We start from the raw sequence: 23,369 nt of genomic DNA, 5'->3' as shown, positions 1-23,369 counted from the left end.
GCCCGTGTGGCTCAGTCGGTTGGGCATGGTCCCATGCACTGCAAGGTTGCCAGTTCAATTCCTGGTCCCAGAACATGCCTGGGTTGCAGGCTCTATCCCTGGTGAGGGGTGTGCAGGAGACAGCCAATTGATATTTTGCTCTCACATTGATGTTTCTCTCTCTTTCTTTCTCCTTCTTCCTTTCTCTCTCTCTCTAAAAATCAATATATATTCATATATATTTTTATTTAAATGTATATATTTTATTTAAATACTAGAGGCCTAGTGCACGAAATTCGTGCACTCAGGAAGGGTGGGCGTCCCTCAGCCCGACCTGTGCCATCTCACAGTCTGGGAGCCCTTGGGGGATGTCCACTGATGGCTTAGGCGGGGAGCAGACCTAAGCCAGCAGTTGGACATCCTTAGCACTGCCGTGGAGATGGGAGAGGCTCCTGCCACTGCTGCTGCACTTGCTAGCCATGAGCCCGGCTTCTGGCTGAGCGGCGCTCCCCCTGTGAGAACACACTGACCACCAGGGGCAGCTCCTGCGTTGAGTGTCTGCCCCCTGGTGGTCAGTGTGCATCATAGCAACCAGTCGTTCCACTGTTTGGCCAATTTGCATATTAGCCTTTTATTATATAGGATATATTTTATTAAAAATGCAATGCTTCTGTGCTTGGTACCCAGCCCCTGCCCTCGTCCGCCTCTCCATCGCCTCTCCCCACTGTGCTCCAGCCGCCCCAGCCCTCTCACCTGGCTCTTCAGACACACCAAGCCGATTCCCACTACACAGTCACCACACCCGCCCCCCTCAACCCCCTTCACAAGTCTGGCTCTTCCTCCTCACTCAGCGCTCAGATCCGTTCATTCCCCAGAGGGTCCTTCCCTGACTTTCTGAGCTGCAATAGCTCTCTCCCTTCCTCTCTGTCTCTCTCCACTCTTATTTCTTCATGTTACTTAGGACTCCCTAAAATCACCTTATTCATTCGTTTATTTAGGGCTCTTTTTGTCAAATTTTCCTTCCCCTGATGGAATATAGGGCTCAAGGGTTTATATCCATCTGGTTCACCACTCTATCCTTAGCACAAAGTAGCCATAATAGGTGCTCGATAACTATCTGTTAGGTGAATAAGTAAAATCAAGTCTGTCGCACTAAGCATAAACAAGCTCATGGAGCAGAATCTCTGTCAACTTCCCAGCATCCTTTGCTAGAAGATGGGGGTGGCATCATTCCTGCGAGGTGGAGAGAGTGTTGGGAGGAGGCGCCCACAGGCTGCCACAGTCCTCCCAGGAGCACAACCTCACACACACAATTGTGCCCAGCAGTTCTTTGGGAATTCCTGAAGCCACCTGATAACCCTGACGCTGCTGCTGAACCCACTGCTCCAGAATCCTAGTCCCGTGGTCGGCAAACTGTGGCTCTTTGGCCCCTTGAGTGTGGCTCTTCCACAAAATACCACGGCCTGGGTGAGTCTATTTTGAAGAAGTGGCGTTAGAAGAAGTTTAAGTTTTAAAAATTTGGCTCTCAAAAGAAATTTCAATTGTTGTACTGTTGATATTTGGCTCTGTTGACTAATGAGTTTGCCGACCACTGTCCTAGTCCAAGGCCCAGAAAACGAATTTGTGTGGTATCTGTCATCATAGCTGACCTGAAGACCGATCTGGATTCCCGTACTCATCGGTCCTCTTTTGTTAAGAATAATGGTGGAGTTCAGGAATAGTTCAGTAGCAGTGAACATGGACTCTGGATAGCCAAACAAAATGGGAATTGGCTGGAAAGCTATCAGAGCTCGCAGTTCTGAGAAGGGGGGACTGGCATGATCAAGCCAAGGAAGTAAGGAAACGCAGGGCAGAGTAGGTGAACGACGGGGACACGGAGGCAAGCCAAGAATGTCACAGGGGCAGGAAACGCAGCCTGTTTCCAGGCACATGAGGTGGGCCCCGGCCTTCTCTCTTCCGTTCCTTTCAGGACTGAGAAAGGGCACCCTTGTCTGAAGCAGGATATGCACAGATTAAGGAAACAGCATCCCTGCCAGCTCTGCCTGTTGAAAATGAAGAGGTGACGGTAACATCTTCGTCATCCGCCTGCAAAGGACCTGATCAGACCGAGGCCAACACCAAAGGGCAACGTGGCCCCAGCAAGTCTGGGCTGGGCCGGACCTGGCAGCAAAGCCGGTGTCACAGATGCCTCGGGGACCAGCAGGTCAGGAAACTGTGTGAAGCCAGCTGGTGCAGGACGACCAGGGACGCTTCCTGTGCCAAAGTGGAGATCTTAGGTGCCCCACCCTAAATGTATTTGTGATGTGATAATATGGTTTCTCGGCCCTGGCTGGGTAGCTCAGTTTGTTAGAGCATCATCCCGATACACCAAGGTTGCGGGTTCAATCCCCAGTCAGGGCACATATAGGAAGTAACCAATGAATGCATAAATAAGTGGAACAACAAATCAATGCTTCTCTCTCTCAAAATCAATAAATAAAATTTTAAAAAAAGATAATGTGGTTTCTCTTCCTTAATGTATTGAGGGAATGGATTCGTTGGTGCCTTGCCTAACTTTTAATCAGCCTCTAGTAGAATGAGGCAGCCAGCTCTTACCAGCTTCTGAGAGCCAATTGGTTGGATTCAGGAATTTTCAAGCTGGTTGAGATCATTCATGTTGGTAGCTTACAATTAGCACCATCCTTTGCTAGAAGCAAAATTAGGTTCAAATTAACTACGTTTAAAATTAGTCATGGTGGGAGTATTTACACCACAGGAATTGACAAATGTGACAAATCAGGTCTTTTTTGTTAAACCAGCAGCACACTACTGCTTGTGTTCCTGAAATTAACTGTGCTTGGTCTTATTATATTATTTTTTATCATTACTGGAATTTATTTATTTTATTTATTTATTTATTTATTTATTTATTTTTAGAGAGAAAGTAAGGGGAGAGAGAGAGAGAGAGAGGAGAAACATTGATGTAGGAGAGAAATGTCAACCAGCTGCCTCCTGTACGCACGCACCTGACCTGGGATCGAACCACAATGTTTTGATATATGGGATGATGCTCCAACTAACTGAGCAACCCGGCCAGGGCACTGGATTTTATTTTTAATCATAAATTAGATTAGTCTTTAGGGTGTTTTTATTATCCTTTGGAAGGGTACATTCTTTGCCAGCTCTATTTCTTAAAGCTTTCCATATTTTTTGATGGCCTAGTTTAAATCTTTGATTCTTAATCACCTGGAGAGTCTTTTTCATTGAAGTGCCCACACCATGCACCTGATCAATCATCAGAATCTCAGGGTGGGATTCTCATGCCAGTATTTTTTAAAAACCCTGATAATTCCAAAGTCCAGCCATGGTTGAGAATCACTGCCCTAGCCTAGTGCTTCTTAAAAGTTCATGCACACACAAATCACTTAGGGAGCTTGTGAAAATTCAAGGTCTAATTCAGTAGGTCTGGGTGGGGACCTGAGCTTCTGCATTTCCAGCAAACTCCCAGTGATGCTGTGCCGGTCCATGGACCACACTCTGAGTAGCAAGGATTTGAATAACATTGTAATTATCTGTATCTAAAAGGTTAGAGAGAATTCAGTTATGCAGCCATTTTCACTTTGATGCCTTTTCAACATCAAATCTCATTATCTTTCTAATAATCTTGTCTATAGCAATTGGTTTATCTAAATTTTCCATTTTCTCCTATGCCAATTTTGGTATTTTGCATTTTGAGAGAAATCTAGGTGTTTTTTCCCTAAGTTTTCAAATTTATTGACATTTAGTAGTCTCATACTATTACTTTAAACACTCTTGTATCTATAACGATTGAAATCCAAAAATGTAAAAAATAGTAAGCCAATCAACCAATTATCTGTGTGCTCAGACTAATCCTAGTCTTCCAATTTGCAACCCAACCCCATTCTCCCCCCCACACACACCCAATTATTCCAGTAATTTCTCTGGCTTTTGAGTTGTCACTGACTCCAAACAATTCTGTGATGCTATATTACTGAGGAGGTCATCTCAGAAACAGTTTCAGAGCTGAACTATGCTTAACAATCATGTAATTCAATATCGTTATTTTACAGATGGTTAAGCTAAGGCCCAGAGAGGCAGATGACTTACCCACGAGTCGTAAAAAGGTTAAGATTAGAACCGGGGACATCCAGGAACCCAATCAGGACAGAGATATGTCACCTCTATATCCCTAACATAGTTTCCACAATTCAACTGTTCAAGAGCGGTCCCCAATGTGGATGATGAATAAGGCACAGTGTTCATCTGGCACCCAAGGCCTTCTATAGTCAGACCACTTTTGTGATGTTCACAGCTTTTTCCCATGATCCCAAGAGGAAAGTGATGCTATTAAGGAACCAATGATTGGAACCCTGTGTTGTTGTTTTTTTGTTTGGTGTTTACATCCACACTGTTGGCACAGCCTTTGTAGAAGACAGTATGATGGCTCCTCAAAAAAACTGAAAATAGAGTTACCACATGATCCAGAAATTCCACTTCTGGGTATGTACCTCCCCAAATTAAAAGCTGTCTCAAAGAGATATTTGCAGATCTCTGTTCATAGCAGCGTTGTTCACAATAGCTAAAACATGAAAGCAACCCATGTGTCCATCTACAGATGAATGGATGAGCAAAAAAGGTCTACACACGCAATGGAATATTATTCAGCCTTAAAAAGGAAGGAGATTCGGACATGCTCCGACATGGAGGCAGGATGGGGAGAGTAGTTTACCCAGGGCCCATGAGCATGCACTCATTTATCACCAGTGCACCTGGAGGGTTTCGGCCGCTGCCACCACCATTAACACGTTAAGCCTGTTTTGTCTTCCTTTCTATTTAGCCCACGACTTTCGATTTCACCAATATGCTGGCGGCACCAGTAACTGACGAGGTCCGGACGGAAAGTATAGTGTCAGTCACCGGTGACTGACAAGGTGCTTAACGTGTTAAATTCACTGCCTCTCACTGAACAGAGAGCCAAAGCCCACCTGATCCTGCTATGACACCTGCCATCCGAGCTCCTGGAGCCCTGTTACCCTGGCCACACTGCTGCCCCCACCTCAGTACCCACAAGGCAGAGCCCACAACCTACCACAGCTGCTGCTAAAAACAAAAACGGCTTTTCCTTCCTTCTGCCTTCCAACAACCTCACACAAGTGCTTTGCACTACCCGAACCTAACTGGCAAGGGAGTTAGGGAAATGCCGTTTCCTGGCTGCAGCCGCTGAGATGCAGAGGAGAATGGGGAAAGGCAGGAGTGAGGCTGAGCAGCCACAGACAATACCCAGGTACAGCTGCCAAGAGGAAGCAGTGAGGCCAGAACCCGCACCTGAAAGTCAAGTCTTGGAATTCAAACACATCTCACCCAGTGACAATCAGCAGCCCTGAGGAATCACGAATTCCACCTGGCTCGGCCCTTTGTCTCTGGTCTCCCATAAAAACTGCCTCAGGCAGAGGTAATGCTCCCCTCCTGGCCTGGGGGCGGGGGAGGGGGGTAGACGATGAAAGTTACTGAGCCCCCCAAAGGGAGATCTCTGAGCACTGAGTCCTCCGTTAAAGCAGAGACAGCCTGGAAACCAGAGGTCCCCTTCCATTCCCAGGTTAGGAGCTGTATTAGTCTGCTCAGGTTGCCACAACAAAGTACCACGGATTGGGCAGCTTAAACAACAGACATTTATTTTCTCACAGTCTAGAGGCTTGAAGTCCAAGATCAAGGTGCCAGCAGTCTGGTTTCTCTTGTGGCCTCTCTTCCTCATGTGCAGCCAGCCACCTTCTTGCTGTGTCCTCAACACGGGCTTTTCTCTGCATGCACATCCCCGCAGTTTCTTCTTGTAAGGACACTGGTCCTATTGGATTAAGGCCCACCTTTATGACATCATGTTAGCGTAATTACCTCCTTAAAGGCCCCGTCTTCAACACCCCCATCCCCTTAACTCCATAACTATGTGAGCTAGTTCCTTACAGTAAATCTGTGTGTGTGCACACGTGCGTGCACGTGCGTGTGTGTGTCTCCTATTGTTTCCTTGGAGAACTCAAACTAATAAACAGATCCTATGCAGGGAAATGAAAGCCCAAATCACACCTCTAAGGAGAAACATTAAAATTAAATCTTATTTTTACCTAATGGGAGAAAATTAAATATTAAAGAATATGATTTTTGTCAGAAAGGGTTGGGTTTTGGAGGGCCATAAAGCATTGTAATATTTAAGAATTTTTACTAAACCCCAAAGAACCAATTTTGCCCCTTCGGGAGACAATATTGCTCCCAGAGAGAATGCATACCTTTTAGAGAGATAACCCGTTGCATCCACAAAACAAGAATAAGTTGCAATTTATAAAATGAGCACTAAAAAAAATAAGAGTTCTAGGAATTGAAAAATCTGAAAATAGAAATTAAAAACTAAGTGAAAAGACTGTGAGTTAAATCTCCCAGAAAGCCAAATACTAAGAAAGAGATGGCAGAAAAGGAGAGAACAGATTGTAAAATTAGAGCATCAGCTCAGGAAGTTCAACATTTTAATAATAGTAAGAGTTCCAGGGTCTGGCCGGGTAGCTCAGGTGGTTAGACCGTCATCCTGTACCCCAAGGTTGCAGTTCGATCCTCAGTTAGGGTACAAACAAGAAGCAACCAAAGAATGCAGGAATAAGTGGAACAAATCGATGTTTCTCTTCTTTCCTCTCTTAAAAAAAAAAGAGTTCCAAAGAGAGAGAGTAAATGTGTGATGGTAGTGGTGGGGGATCATTAAATAATTTGAGCCAATTTCTCCAACTGAAGGATATGCATTTTCAAACTCATTGCAGCCATGAGGGCCCAGCTCAGATGACAGCACCCCCATGTAAGGCACCTCACCACGGTGCCAGAGCACTGGAACAGGAAGAATCATCTAAGACAACCACCCCCTTCCTCCTCGGAGGTGTCATCTAGCTCCTGGTGCTACAATCTCAAAAGTTGAAATGACATTTTTAGTAGATTTGTCACGAGGACTTTTGGAAAGAAGTTCTGAAGATACTAGCATACCTTTTATTTTTTTTGTAAAAGCAATATATGCTCATTATAGAAAATAGTATTTTCAGAAAAGTTTAAAGAAGAAAGAGTCTCAGCTGTAATTGAACAACCCTGAACTAAATACTGTAACCATTTTGGATTGGTTCCTTCCTGTGTGGGTACTTTTAAGAACCTATCAGCCTACCTATCCTTTTATAATATTTATTATTAAACATAATTGAAACCATTCCTATGTATAGTTTTAAATTCCTGCTTACTTATATAATGAGCATTTTTAAATTAAGTTTTCAAAAGTTTCAATGACTGTGCAAATATCCTAATTTATACTATAATCAACCTGTTTTTAGACATCTGAGCTGTAGCCACCTTTTCTATATATTTTTTGTTGTTGTTAATCCTTACCCGAGGATATTTTCCATGGATTTTTATTTATTTATTTATTTATTTGTTTATTTACTTATTATTTAAATATATTTATTGATTTCAGAGAGGAAGGAAAGAGGGAGAAATAAAAACATCAATGATGAGAGAGAACCATTGATCAGCTGCCTCCTGCACATCCCCCACTGGGGATCGAGCCTGCAACCCGGGCACATGCCCTTGACCGGAATAGAACCCTTCAGTCTGCAGTGCAGATGCTCTATCCACTGAGCCAAACTGGCTAGGGCTCCATTGATTTTTAGAGTGGAAGGGATAGGGAGAGACAGAGAAACATCGAGAGAGACACGTTGATTTGCTGCCTTTTGCAGGAGCCCCGACTAGGGCCAGGGATTGAGGCTGCAACTGTGGTATGTGCCCTTGATCAGAATCAAACCCAGGACCCTTCAGTCTGTGGGCTGATGCTCTAACCACTGAGCAAAACCAGCCAGGGCTGTATCCACCTTTTCATTGTTCTAAATAGCACTGTGATAAAATCTTTGTATAAATACCTCTGGCTATTTCCTTAAATAGGATTCTTAAACATGGGATTACAGATTAAAGATTATGTATAGATTTATGGAATTTGCCTCACGATGCCTACTTGAATTCTGGTCCTGTGCTATTTAATGTAGTAGCCAGTTAGCCACATGTAGCTATAGTTAAATTTAAGTGCAATTTAAAATCCGGCTCTACTGTTGCACAGACCACTAGTCTTAGTCCACAATAGCCATGTGGAGCCAGTGGCTACATATTGGACAATGAAGACAGAACATCTCCATCCTTTCAGAAAGTTCTAGAGGACAGCACTGTTTTAGAGAAATCATACTTTTTGTTACTCCATATCAGTCTCTCTATTCCTTTATCAGATTTAAATATTACCATTTCAAGCCTTATTTGACAAGCCAAAAAGGGAGTCTCCATTAAATTCATAATTGTTTCTAGTTAGAGGTGCCCATTTTGTTAGCAATTGTATTTACCTATGAATTCTCGTTTGCTAGTCCTGATGTTTTTCTTGTAGATCTAGATACCCTAAGGAGCTGTGCATCATGGTCTCACCTCCGGGCCATGCCCCACACAGGAGTATATGACACCTCCTACTGGAAAAATGTGGGAATATCCTTTCCAAAGGACGGTGACAGTTGTCCCACTGTGGTTTTCTGTAGTCTTCCTTCCCCTTTTTCATTCCTCTGGGGTTCTGGGGGTTTCTGTTTGGTCTCCTAGCTATTTTACTTTGTTATAGTGGCTGGGGCTGCTTCCCTACATTAGTATGTGCCCATGCTGTCCTGCCTCCCCAGCCTGTACTCATGCCAGTGATCCCACAGTACCCTGTGCCTAGTACCTATTGAACACTGTTTAATGAAATACTACACATTTGAGAAGGGCAGAAAGAAAAAGTTTTTTAAAAAAGCTAATTTTAACGGAACTTTTGGTTTCAGCAGAGCCTAGTAAAGTTTAAATATTTGCTCCCCAACATGTTTCTGCAAAACACTCTGGGTATTCATGATTTATTTCACAATTTTCCCTTCCTTGGTTGGCAACTGTGAAATAGGGATCAAGCGCTATCCAATGTAACTGAATAATGTGTGAGGCAATCAAGTATCCATGCTGCAGTCCCCTCTCTTGCTCTGCCTTAATCCTGAGCAATAATAAAAACAATTGCACAGAAACATTTAGGGATGTGGGAGGTGCCAAGGGATGCTTTATTTACCCTTGATTGATGCTTCCCTATGCGCCTCGGGTGGGGGCGTTGCAGAAACCTTCAGAGCCAACTGCCTTAAAATGTTGCCCAAATTTAGTTGAGAGCCAACTACTACCTTCAGTAGGCAAAGTAGGTTGAATGCTGGATAAAATATCCCTTGCTTTATCCCCTGTGAGGCCAACACTGATATTATGAGCTAAAGTTGACCTAGAAAACACATTTGTGAGCATTTTCCTTCCTCTTCAATGACAATAAAAATGGACATGTGTAACTAAGATGGGAGTTGAGGCCAATGGACATAATGGGCATCTAGCGCCACCTTGTGGTGACACATCCAAATCCTGGGCCCTTTCAAGGACGCCACGATTTAAAAAATGACAGCCCTCTTGAAGAGGAGTTTGGATTTAATAACAATTATGGGAGAGGTCATTTTCTTGGAGAATACAAACTAACAGAAATAACTAGCACTTGACTGGAATTTTGTAGTAAATAAAGCACTCCCACGTGATTTAATCTTGACAGCAGTCCTGTGCTGTAGGTAGTAGGATCTCAGCCTCAGAGATGTGAAGACTGAGGCTCAGAGAAGTTGGAGACCTGAATTAGGCAAGTCCTAACTATACTCCCAATTCTATAATTTATTAATATTATATCACACAGTACATATAAAAAACTCACAAGGAATGCATAGCACTATATAGTATAGGGTATATACTGTGTGGTATAATACATAGCCTAGACTATAGAGTATATACAACATGATATATATGGTACTAAAGTACTTATGCTATTTTCTTTGTTGTTGTTGTTGTTTTTTAATCCTCACCCGAGGATATTTTTCCATTGATTTTTAGAGAGTGGGAGAGGGAAAGAGAAATATCTGTGTGAGAGAAACACATCAATTGGTTGCCTCCTGCATGAGCCCTGACCAGGGCGTAGGCTGGGGAAGAGCCTGCAACCAAGGTATGTGCCCTTGACCGGAATCAAACCCGGGACCCTTCGGTCTGCAGGCTGATGCTCTATCCACTGAGCCAACCCAGCTTGGGCTATGCTATTTTCTATAGTACTGCTAAGCAGCACTCACTACCTTCCTGGGGCTGTTTTCTGTCTGTGAAGATGTTCACTCTGTAAGGCCCATGAGCATCTATCCTATAGGTCCATCTTCTTTACAAGTTGATTTCAAAGAATAAAACACTGTAAAGGACAGACTCCATATTGGCTTTCACCTAGTGTAGCCATCTTCCAGCCTTCAAAAGAAGGGGAGAGAATATATACAGCAACAGACCAGCAAGAGAAGATAGTTCCTCTTGCTTCCCCTGCTCCATAGGCCCCTCCTAGAAAGTCAAGGACAGGTGGCAGTTAGAAAGTCCAGCAAGCACCCTGCCTGAGACCCACTGCCAGGAGGACTTATTCCAATTGCGCAGAAAGCTATGACTATTACCCAGCCCCTCCCACTGAGACCCCTCCTCTTCAGATGTGGTTGGGGTTTAAGGCCCTGGATTGCTGCATGTATAGTCCAGTCAATATGTTCAAGACAAATGCTCTCATAAACAGCTTCCTCCAAAAAGTGAAACACAAGGGCTTCCAGGATCACCTTTAGTTAGCAGGCCAAAAGAACTTGGATTATATTTCATACAGTAAGTCATTATATGAGAATGTTTGGGAACAGGTCAGCAGACCCATTTCAGGATTTTCCCCTATTCTACCAAATACTAGCTATGTGATTTTGGCCATGTCAGTCATTTACTTCCTAACCACTATTTCCTCATTTCCCAACAGGGAGGTGGGACAGATCACCCACCACATTTCTGGAGAAACTGCATTGGGCAGATGAGGGGAGAGGAGGGCCGAGGTGGTGGCCTTCCCTTCTCTCCCTTGGGGTAGTGTGGCAAGGACTGGCCCAATCATAGAGGCCTTAAGAATTAGGTAGGAAGACCCGGCCAGATAGCTCCAGTTGGTCAGAGTGTTGTCCTGATAACCCAAGGTTGTGGGTTTGATCCCTGGTCAGGGCACATACAGGAATCAACCAATGAATGCATAAATAAGTGGAACATCAAATCCATGTCTCCCCCCGACCCTTTTCTCTCTAAAATCAATAAATTAAAATTTTAAAAATTAGGCCGGGAGCCACAGTGGGTTCTTAAGACACAGCTAAGTGGCATTTGTGGAGCACTGGTCTTGAAGAGACACATAAGTGAACTGAAGCGGAGAAAAATGAGCAAATAAAAGACACCAGAAAAAGAGAAGAAAAAGAACAAACCTTCAGGCTAAAAATACACATGGATGTGTTATTTTGCTCTGTTTGGCCTAATTTTTTCTATGGGGTTGTTGGACATGCTGCGCATGTCACTCACATGAGTAACATAAGAATAACAAAGATCTCTAAGTTATAGTGGGTCCTTAAGCTTTCCTACAGGGACTTCTACAGTTGGACGACATGATTAAATTACATCATAGGACTTTACTTTTCAGGCCTTGCAATTTTATTTGCTTTTGCATTTCTATAATACATTCTCTCTCTCTCTCTCTCTCTTCTCTCTCTCTCTCTCTCTCTCTCTCTCTCTCTCTCTCTCTCTCTCACACACACACACACACACACACACACACACACTCTCCTTTTGTGTTGTTGTTTTTTTACTTTTTAATACAAAAGTTATACATACTCATTGAAGAAGTTAAATACAAAGATATAGAAAATAAAAAGAATGACATTAAACATTCCTCTACAAGGGGAGGCATAAAAGTCAACCTTGTGCAAGAAAGGTCAGGACGTGTGACCCAGGCCCAGGGTCACAGGAGTTGGGTTCTTTGGAGACTTTCGGAATTTGCTCTGAAGGAAAACTCTTGGCACACACAGACCTTCTTTTTTGTTCACCGTCTCACGAAACACATACTCGTTCACCACTTCTTCATAACCCGAGTCCGTAAAGAGCTGAGCCAGGAATTCTGTAAGACAGCAGATCAACAATGCCCGGTGCTGGTGTCACTACCTATGCTTTGTGGAGGGGTAAGGACTCCTCCTAAGGGCTGCAGGGCTGAGACAGATATTTAAAATGTAATGAAAACTTCAACATGAAAATTTAAAGGTTTTGTTTTGTGAAGTAACACATTCCTACTTCTCTTCATCTTACACCCAAATAGAAACCCCCCCAATAAAAATGTAATCAGGGAAAAAAAGTTTAAGGACAACCTGGACTATGCCCACCTTGCCCTATTATGAGTCCCCAAATGCAAAAGTCTGAGTAAAAAGAACAAAATTCCAAACTGGCTGTATTAATACAAAGTGTGCATGTGTTCAATTTGTTTAGATCAAGCACCTCATCGATCCTAATAGGAAGGAGGAAAATCTGTGACCAGTGTGGGGGAAAGAAATCATCTGGTGGTGGTATTCCCCACAGAAAGGAAAATTTAACCCAAATAACATATCACTACATGTTAAATGAAACAGTAACATTACAACACATTTTAATTTTCAACTGACATTTTCTCTGATTCTGCAGTTTGAATGGTATTCATTCATTTTTTGTTTAGAATCCAAAAGAATATTTTATTTCAAGAAATACAAATGTTCGTAAAAAACAGAGCTTAAGAAGGTAATTTATCTTATGGTCCATTATTAAATAGGTTTAAAACTCATGTTCAAAATGCCCAAAAGACTAAAATAACACTTAGTGTTTGGATGTTTTTAATTTAAATATGACCCTTTAAGGACCCCTCTATAGCAAAATTGTGCATTTAAATACAGAGCCAATCACTTTTATAGAAAAATGTTTTTCCGTGACTGGGAGAGTAATCACAAGGCAATATGCTGTCCTGTTTCTTTACTTTTGACTGAACAAAGCAAAGAAGACCCTGAGTTGGCCCTCCCTTTCCAGCACAGTTCCTGGTAGGGTATCCACGTGGCACGCCAGCCTGTCTGTTAACCCAGGTCAACCAGACACCATCACCAGAGGAGGCCTGTGAGCTCACCACAGCCAGGGGCTGTGTCTGTCATCCAGGTTCTAGGTAAGGGGCACGTGTCAGAGAGCTTGTTCCAGGGTCTTGGACATGCGTGCTAATAAGTACAGCCATCCCCATCCCAACCAGTAACACAGTATAAAGCAATCAAGTAAACACAAATAAAGACAGAGTCCAGTAATCTTACCGTCAGTAAAAAAATACGATCTGGTTCCATCTTGTCTAACATAAAAGTTTTCTCCAAGTTTGCTTCCAGCTTTAAACCTAAGCATGGCGTGATCATATAGCCCATAGTCACGAAACAGGACACTTTTGCCTGGTTTCAATACCTACGAAGCAAAAGCAGGCTGCATATAATTCTGGGGCTCTAAATAAAGCTTTATAGAGATGGATTCAAGCTAAAATAAAACCTGATTAATTCAGAGATGAAATTAACTTACATTTATGATAATCAGGAAAGGGGTGAGACTGAAATCCCCATAATATGGAGGGGAAAGGGCCTGCTAATCTAAGGTGCAGCCAACCTGGCAGTATGCCCACAAAGGGACACTTCCTGAGCACTTACAAGAGCGCTCTGGAAGGTCCAGTGTCACACAATTAAAATGTCAAAGATATTAAACGAAACAGTCGTACCCTCATTAAGGCATGTTCTTCCAACATTTTATTAGCCATCTCCTAGCACATGACCCTGTAGTCAAACTATCACTTTTTAAAAAATATGTCATTTTGGCTTTTACTGATTCTGGCTGGTTTTCCTCATTCTAAGTCTCAGCTCTGGTTTCACTGTGCTACAACTATGGACAGCTTCCCCACCATGCTAATACCTGATATATGCCCAGCTCTGTACAGCTTACCTGACATTGTCTCACTGGATCTTAACCCAATTCTGAGAGGAAGGAAGGACTATGATTACTATCCTCACGTGAGATGAGGAAACACACATCAGAAGAGGTAAGTGATTTGCCTACGATAACACATCAGCTACTAAGTGCGGGGGGTCAAGACCCACACTTGGGTCAAAAGGCATCTGTTAGCCGTGTGTGTGTGTGTGTGTGGGGGGGGGTTTCATTCCAATGCCACTGACACTAATGACAAAAAAAGAGGGGCTATGAGGGGACGAGTAACTGAGCATTCTTCCCACACTGTGCTGCACTTCTCAATGTGAGGAGTGGATCAGGCAAGTGCAGGAGTGTAGGGAAGGGGTTCAATGTCAGGCCCAAGTGGGAACCCTCACTAAAGCCTTTCAGAGATAGGCATCACAGGGCAGATGTCTCAAAAATTGGAAAGCATGATCAGCAGGGAGTGGGTGTAACTGCTCCTATCTTACAAAGCAAGTAGCCATATGCTTTCAGGATGAAAAGAAAGTGGTACACACTGTAACACTTTTTATGTGAAAATTCTTTCAAACTGCATTAATATTACCAAATTAGAGTGGACTTCAAAGGGGGCACTAATTTTATTAACTCTTACTCTGACCCATCACATCAACAAGTAAGACATGATATATACTACCTATTATAATAGATATTTGACAGTTTGATGCACTTCTTCTTACTGAATAGAATATATTGTCCATAATACTTTCAAGTGTGCTAGCAGATTCATTTAGTAATTTCTTATCAATACTAGCATGCATTTTAACTATTGTCAGTAAAGAGGCTCCTGGATAAAAACATTCTTACCTTGGTCAAAAATGTTAAGTTTTAAAATGTGAATAATTGAGAGGGAAAAATTCTGAAAAAAATCAGCTCATATGAGAAAGACTTATTCTCCATTTCAGAAGGGAATGTTACACGGGACAGTGGAAAAAGCACTCACTCAGGAATTTGGAAATCTTGATTCATACATAGTTCTTCCATTAACTAGTTGAATGACCTTGAGCAAGTAATTTCATGCCTCTGTATATGTTTTCTCGTCTGTAAAATAATAATTATGATACTAATGCTTCCTTTAATCATGGCGCTGTATAGTTAAACAAGACATTTCTCAATGTTAGGTTCTTTTATTCCCCCAATAACTCCGAGAAGTGGGTAGGTTAGGTCTATTATACCCACTTTACAATAACTTAGGCTCAGAGTAAAATGATTTGCCTGAGTTTTCAAGGCAAGTTGGTGGCACAGGTAGAACAAAATCCAAATCTTCCAATGACAAATTTGGTCTACTTTTATTTCACCATTATATTCCAAAAATGAGGTAATTCAACTTAAAGATTTTCTCTCAGTTGAAAATTACGTGGTTTTTAAAATTTCTCTGGTGTTAACATCCTGGAGTAATTATATCTACCTTACAATAACTTCTGTAATTCTTTTAATATATTATTTTTTAAAAATTTTTCTTTTAATATATTCTTAATTAGAGGACTATATTTTCGGAAAGTAGTAAGTTTTGTTTCTTTCTCATCCTCAAATCTTGTCTTTTTGCGCTGACTAGGACCTCTGTATAATGATGAGAAGTATTGGTAGTGGGCACCCTCAGCCCCATAAAGTTCCTGATATTCCATATTCTGCCCTAACTGCTACCTAACACCTGAAGCCTCCATCAGTGAAACCACCAGTATCCGCAACATCTTCTGAATGTTCTCTTCATTCTTGTGCTCACAGAAACCTCACTGTCCCAATGACACTTTTCCCTGCAACCTCTCAAGTCATGGCTATGTTTTCTCCCACTGCCCTTGTACCACTGGGCTGGGAGACCTAGCTGGTTTCCTCCCTCGCTCCTCATTGCTACTTTCTGTGCATTCTCCTGTCTCCTCCCTGAAACCCCCAGCTCTGAATCTCTTATCATCAGATTATATCACCCATTTCCCTCAATGATACCAATGTCTATTAGTTCCATGGCCATATCCCTTCATTTCATGACGAATGTATCTTTGGGTTTACTCTCTTATTCTCAATACTATTCCATTCTTAATTCTGGTCAATTCAATACACACGTGCATTATCCTTCCAAATATGCTGGCTTCTTAATGATTTGAGCTTCTCTTTCAAAGATCCTGTCCTCCACCCTGCTTAACCCACTCACTCCCATGATAATGCCCCAAAGTTTTGTCAGTACTAAAGTGTATAACTTCCCCATATTCTCAAAGCCATCCAGGTCATTCTGTGACCATCCCCACCATCTTTTTAGTTCTCTCTCTAGTTCCCCGTCTTTAATAATCCTTCACCCTCACCCGGACTTTCAAATCAGGAGATCCTACTATCGCTTCCCTAATGTCCTCTCTTCCCTGTTTACCCAGCTTAAGTTCCATGCCCATTTATTGGTATGTGCTGGGTTCTCATCTGCTCAGATACCAGGAACAGGGAAAGGAAAGGTTAAGGAGAAAAAAAAAAAATAACCTTACAAAACCTCAGATGGCTAAAACCAAGGTGGCAATATCTGAATTTTTTATTTAAATATTGTTTTAAGTGCAAATAATTATTTACTAACAGGTTTCTAGTGTCTTAAAATTTCTACTTCACTACTCTTTTAAAACAACTAAAATCAGGGTAAAATTTTAATGTACAACTAGCTCTACATACACAAATGCTGTCATAACTAGCATCTACCTTTCAACTTGCTGAATGCTCTCCTCTCCTTGTAGAGCAGAGTGACTGAAGCCCATGACTCATTGAATAGGTGAGGCTTACAGGCTTTTGATCATGCACTTGTACTTTAGTGCCCCCAGGTGAGCTGGCTGCAGAATTACCATTGGTCACTTGTGTTTGTTCCTAAACTTGCTTGTGCTGGTTGTACTTAGATTTATAATTATACTAGAGGCCTGGCACATGAGATTCGTGAATAGGCAGGGTCCCTAGGCCTGGCCTGCAATCAGGACTGATCTTCCCCAGCTGCTGGCAGCTGGTCCCGCCCCTCGCCCTGTGTGGGGCGACAGTCGGAGTGTCGGGGGCCCTGGCGCCGCCCGCGTCCGCCACCATCCACCCCTGGTTCCTGGTTCCCCATCGGGCAATCAGAGCCTGCCGGCCAGGGGGAGGAACAGAGAGATTGGTCATTCCCACATGCTTGACAGCCCCACCCCCTGCCGCTACCGGTTGCCCTCTGTGTGTGGGGCAACTGGTGGGACGATCAGGGCCCCTGTGCCACCCATGTCTGCCACCGCCCACTCCTGGTTCCCCGTTCCCCATCGGGCGATCCAGGCCTGCAGGCTAGGGGCAGCTCCTGCGTTGAGCGTCTGCCCCCTGGTGGTCAGTGTGCGTCATAGCTGACCGGTTGTTCCACCATCAAGTCAATTTGCATATTACTCTTTTATATATATAGATATATAGATATGAGTATATAAACAATCTATATACATAAAAGCCTAAGCGGCCTTCCAACCGTCTGACTGGTAGCTATGATGTGCAATGACCATCAGGGGGCAGATGCTCAACGCAGGAGCTGCCGAGCTGCGGTGACTTGGCAGCTGCAGTTCTCCAGTTACACACCCAGAACCAGAGAGGAGGGAGCCCGATTCCGAGGTGCGTCACCCGAGAACTGCCCTTTCGCAATCCGGGACCCCTTGGGGGATGTCAGAGAGCCAGTTTCAGCCCGATCCCCACAGGCCAGGCCAAGGGACCTCACCGGTGCATGAATCCATGCACCGGGCCTCTAGTGTAATTTAAATGTGAATAGAAAGCATTTTTATTTTCTATGAAAAATACATTGAATACTTTGGGAAGATTTGATAAAGAAGCACTGAACAAACTGCTATTTGATTAGGTGTGTGAGAGTCAACTGTGAAAGTCTGGGTAAGAATGTAAGAGACTCTGTTCCAGATTCCTTTCCAATTGCTTTTAAGTTCTTGATCCATTTTTTTTTATTATTATTTAAATACATTTTATTGTTTTTTTACAAAAAGGAAGGGAGAGGGATAGAGTTAGAAACATCGATGAAAGAGAAACATCGATCAGCTGCCTCCTGCACACTCCCTACTGGGTATGTGTCCGCAACCTAGGTACATGCCCTTGACCGGAATCGAAGCTGGGACCCTTAAGTCCGAAGGCTGATGCTCTATCCACTGAGCCCAACCGGTTATGGCTTGATACATTTTTAAAGAAAGCAAACTCTATTTTATGTGTGGCTCATGTAAGAAAGATAATAAATGGTCCCAAACTCAAAGAAAAGGCTTTGGCTCCACATCTAAAGAGTAACAAATGAATATTAATGTATTTTAAGTTACAATAACATGTTTAAAGTAAGAATTTACATTTTTAGAATTTCTTGATTTTGATTTTTTAAATTAATCAACATCATTACCAATTGATTGTACAGATAAGAGAGCCTTGTTTACAAAGTACCCTCACACATAATCTCACCTGCATCTCATGATAACTCTGTGAGTGAGACACACCCCTGTTTTACAGACAAGGAAGTTGAGGCCCAGGGAAGGGAGATGAGATGGTTTACCTTCAGTCCTATGACTTACACGTGAAGCTTTACTTCCTGAGTATTGTAGCCTCCTGGTGGCCACAGCACTTTGGGTTCTCCCCATTTGAATAGCAATGATGGCAGTAACAACAACAATGGCTGACTTTTAAAGAACACTTAGTATGTTCTAGACATCGTGCTAAGCACTTTATCTAGTACATATTTCATATATTCTCACCCAATCCCAATATCTAGGAAGTATCATGTAAACATTTCTACAGGTAATAAAACTGAGGCTCAGAGAAATAAAGAAACTTACCTAAATAGGGAAGCCATATTTTGACTCTAGACACTGTGACTCCTGACTGTTGCTCCTGATCAATGAACCACACTTCCTCTCACTTTACAGCAGGACTCCCTAGATCCCAGGTAAAAATCATCCTTGCTCCAAGGCTGGCCAAGCTCTGAAGAGCAGTGATGGCCACCAGATAAATCAAAGTTTAGGGTGGATGTTTTTTCATGCAGAATCCCTTTCCATACACAGCCTACCTAATGAGAATGGGGGCTCTTGAATCTAGACGGTACATGAGCCTCAGAGAGAAGGTAAGCAAGAAGACTGAGATGTCCAACCCCACAAGTGCAGACTCCAAATCACTAACCTTGTAAATGTTTTGTAAGACAAGGTGCATCTTATCAGGGTGAACAGCAGAAAGCACAAATATCAACATGACAACATCCACAGACTCGGGGGGCACATGTTCCATAAGGTCATCTTTAGTTAGATCGCACTGGAATACCTTGCATCTTTCTGTGTCATATAAAGGATTTTGCTAAAGAGAGGAAAAACAAAAGAATTTTAATGCAATATCCACGTTGATACATATAGAAAAATACAGCCTCAAAAGGAGATCGTGTTTCCACTTGTATACTACTGCACAGAGATCACTGATCACTTCGTTATGGGTAAAACTGAGTAATGAGCCATTTGCTCGTTAAAGAATGGAATATTCAATATGAGGGGCAAGATTTCATTTTAACAAATCATTTTTAATTGAGGAGAGAATACAGCCTATCACATATTCAAAACTGAGCATTTTAGAAGCATATAATTCCAGAGGGATAATAATCCAAAACTGGTCTCTGCTTCCTTAATCCTCCTTTGAATGAATCATCCACTATAAAACTAAACTTACAAGAAGTTTTTCCAGCTCCCACAGTTCTCCCGGGTATACCTTGATGCAGCAAGCTAAATAAACCTAAGTTCTTTTTACTACAATTGTGTTCCTGGTGCACTTTGGTTGCTGGGTTTAACACACTTATAAGCGCGTTATAAAGAAAAATATAAAACTCTGCTTAAATGTAAATAAGGACCTGAATAAATAGAAAGACATATACAGTTACTGAATGGAAAGATTCAATATTGAAAAGATGCCAACTCTATCATTCCACTTACAAATCCAGTGAAATCTCTACTGAATCCTAGTAAATTTCTAGAAACTGACAAGGTAAATCTGATTAATCTGGAAGTGAAAATCTTTAGGAATAGCCAAGTCAACTTTTAAAAATGAAGAATAATGAAGGAGAAGTGTAGTACTAACATAATGTGGTTTGAGAATGGGAACAAATAGATACTGGGAAAGAGGAACAAGTTAAATAATGACACAAAGAAACATTTTGGAATGTAGGACCTCATTACAGAAAATGGCTCATTTTCCAAAAGCTCAATGTCAGTGCGGAAAAGGGTCAAAGGTAAGGGCAGGAATGTTTTAGGCCAGTGGTCGGCAAACTCATTAGTCAACAGAGCCAAATATCAACAGAACAACAATTGAAATTTCTTTTGAGAGCCAAATTTTTTAAACTTAAACTTCTTCTAACGCCACTTCTTCAAAATAGACTTGCCCAGGCCGTGGTATTTTGTGGAAGAGCCACACTCAAGGGGCCAAAGAGCCGAAAGTTTGCCGACCAAGGTTTTAGGCTAAGGAGATTTAAGGTACATAATGAGACATAAGATGTAGTCCTTGATTAAATATAGCTATAAAAAACACCTGGGACTATCTGGGGAAATCTGAATCTGGATTGGGTATTAATGACATTAGGGGATTAGAGTTATTTTGGTTATATATGTGTTTTGTGGTCATATAGAGAAAATCCTTATTAAAGATGTATGCAAACATGTTTAACAGTGAAATATCTGTAATTTAAAACAGTTCACACACAAAAAAGTCTAAAACAAATTCGACAAAATGCTGGCAATCATTAAATTTGGTATAAGTAGCCTGGCTCGTGTTGCTCAGTGATTGAACCAAGAGGTCCCCAGTTCGATTCTTGGTCAGGGCACAGGCCCAGGTTGTGGGCTTCATCCCCAGTAGGAGGCAGCCGATCGATCTTTCTCTCTCATCAATGTTTCTCTCTATCCCTCTCCCTTTCTCTTTCTCTAAAATCAATAAAAAGATATTGTTTAAAAATTTGGTATAAGTATACGGGTGTCGTTATGGTATTTCTTTCTACTTTTCTGAATAAAGCTGTCTTTCTATAAATATTATATATGTATGTAAATGGAAAACTACATTTTTTATTATAGCTGGTCAACTTCAGGGAGAGAACAGAAATTGGGCAAATGGGTATAAAGGGCAAGTTAAACAAATCTAAAAAACCAAAAACATTAGAGAATACATGGATGGTGCACCAACCTGGACATATTCAACTGCTCTTGGAGAAAAATCACAGGCATAAGCAAAGATATTCAGATCTTCTAAAAGTGGGAATAAACAGTTCCCAACCCCACAGCCAGCTTCAAGCACAGTCAATTTTTGATTTTCAAACTGAGGAAAGAGGACCCGAAGTTAGAGTACACTACGTTTGCATAATGAAGAAATAAACCAAACTAAAAGGTCCAGAACACGAAAGACAAGATCTCTGCCCTCAGAGGCAATAAATAAGTAAATCGATAACCCAAAGCTAATACTGACATCTCAATTTGTCGTCGAACATTGGGCAGTTTGGTGTGGAGAAAACACAGCATTAACAGCTCAATCGAGACTTCTCCCCTCACGTCTGTTTTCTATCGTTGGACTAATCAGTTAAATGGCTTTGCGCCCTAATTTCATCAGTAAGTGGGGTTAACACTAACGCCTGCTCCACAGTGCTATTACAAGGCTTAAATCACAGATGTAAAGTTTAAGAAAAGGGCATGGTCAAGTGATCATCATCATTATGAATCTGTCACTGAAGTTTTTCAGTAGGAATTTAACATTCACAACTTTCAGATTATGTTTAAAGAAACAAAAATGCCCACTAAAGCTCTCTCCTATGTATTATACAACCCAGGAACTGCTGAAACTACTTGAGACCAGTCTACTTCTTTCCAAGGTATAAAATATTCTGACAGGCTTCATAAATTATGTACCTCACTTCCATAAAAATGCAACAAAACACTCTTTTTTCTACACATTTTAAATGAAGAACAGCTCAGTCCTGGCTGGTGTGGCTTGGTTGCAACATCGTCCCGTACACGGAAAGATGGCAGGTTTAATTCCCAGTCAGGGCACATACCCAGGTAGTGGGTTAGATTCCCAGTCAGGGCACATTCAGGAGGCAACCGATCGATGTTTCTCCCTCTCCCTTCCTCTCTCTAAAATCAACTTAATTTTTTTTTTAAATAAAGAAACAACAGTTCAAATAAGGTGTAACATTACCTCCCTACATGATCTGAGCTCCTCAAACTCTCTGGTGGTCCAGTGTCTATCTTTGAAGAAATTAGTACTATTTCTTTTGTAAAAAAGATCCCAGTTCTTCTGAGCCTCTTTTTCCAGTTTTTGTTGTTTAAAATCCGACACTAAAGTTTGGTCCCTTTTCAGTTTCTCCTCTTCTTCAGAGCTGAGAATCCTTGCTTGCAGCCCCTTCCTTTGCAAAGATGCCATCTCCTAAGTGGACGGTAACGAATTTAACACTGCTGAAGACTCTCCATCCCTGCATAACGTGAGGGATCCAAGCTTACTCTGCAGACGTAGGCAGGGTTTTCTCAGATGTGGTTCCTCAGGTTCAAGGCTCAGGTGACATTCCTATTTTGCAGGAAAAAGAATGAGATTCCGGTTAGTGGTTCCAGAACAGTTCTTTCAGAGGCGGAGTCAGTGGTTCTAGAACAGATCTTTGACCAAACTGTTCAATTCACCACACATTTACTAGTGCTGACTCTACACAAAACCCTGCCTGCCATAGAGAGGTCACAAAGAAGCTCAAGACAAAGTCCCCACCATCAGAGGGCTTACATTTAGTGGCCCAGGGCTCTCTCATGCACAGAACTCTAACTCAAACCAGAATAACTCATCTTTTAAAATAAGTCGGTTTAGTTCAGAAAAAGGACACTCCCAAGAACTTGACTGAGAAACACTGGAGAGAAAATACTCATTAATTTTTGGGGTGACTTAATTTAAGGAGTGACTTCACAACAACCGCAACAACTCCCCGGACTGGATGCGGGTGGTCAATATCCAGACAGAAGTGGGATCATCGTTTCCCAAGGATCGGAGACTCCGTGTTTTCGGGGAAGATAGAGCTACGCCCGGGGGGCCTGAGTCTCTTACCGCGCTCACAAGATCTCTCACAACCAGGGACTGAGGCCCTCGCACCGCCAACACGGCACGAAGGGGAGGAAGAGACCGAGTGAGTCGTGGCATAGGATTCCGAGAACCCATCTGTCTCGTGAGACTCGAGATAAACTAGGCGGACCCGGCCGCTAGGGCCTGCGGAGAGCCGGTCACACTGGCTGTCAGACCCGCGTGGATCTAGCTCGCGGCGCTCTGGGCTCACCGTCATCAGTTCCTAGCTTCACCTGGAGGGGTAGGGCCGGGCGCACTCAGCCCTCAGCCAGGCCCAGGCCTCGGAAACAGAATTTGGGAGCCGCCGCGAAAAAGACCCCTGAGCCTGGACAAACCAGCGCCGAGGACCTCAGAATCCCGGCGGAATTCTATTG

The 23,369-nt window shown here is 42.5% G+C and overlaps 1 protein-coding gene across 5 annotated transcripts; it reads right to left on the bottom strand.

The window, feature by feature from the left end:
- Window positions 1-10,505: 10,505 nt before the first annotated feature.
- Window positions 10,506-23,368, bottom strand: METTL6 (methyltransferase 6, tRNA N3-cytidine). Of its 5 annotated transcripts, none has more exons than XR_013814824.1 (7): window positions 23,229-23,368; window positions 22,093-22,458; window positions 21,088-21,219; window positions 19,057-19,227; window positions 13,242-13,383; window positions 11,679-12,043; window positions 10,506-11,635 (listed from the first exon to the last, which is right to left on the bottom strand). XR_013814824.1 is itself a non-coding variant. In XM_079794794.1 (6 exons), exons 2-6 carry the CDS (start codon window positions 22,315-22,317, stop codon window positions 11,862-11,864), a joined length of 852 nt encoding a protein of 283 aa, XP_079650920.1. In that variant the 5' UTR covers window positions 22,318-22,458; window positions 22,981-23,142; the 3' UTR covers window positions 11,663-11,861. The 5 variants fall into 5 exon arrangements, 2 of the variants coding, with proteins under 2 accessions (XP_079650920.1, XP_079650921.1); XR_013814825.1 differs by having other exon boundaries at window positions 23,207-23,346; XR_013814826.1 differs by lacking the exon at window positions 23,229-23,368 and adding an exon at window positions 22,981-23,142.
- Between the last annotated feature and the right edge of the window lies 1 nt (window position 23,369).

The sequence above is a fragment of the Cnephaeus nilssonii genome (genome assembly GCF_951640355.1).
Source record: "Cnephaeus nilssonii genome assembly, chromosome: 17".
Classification (NCBI taxonomy): Eukaryota; Metazoa; Chordata; class Mammalia; order Chiroptera; family Vespertilionidae; genus Cnephaeus; species Cnephaeus nilssonii.
Note: the sequence above shows the minus strand (reverse complement) of the source record. Positions and strands in the feature narration are given on the sequence as shown.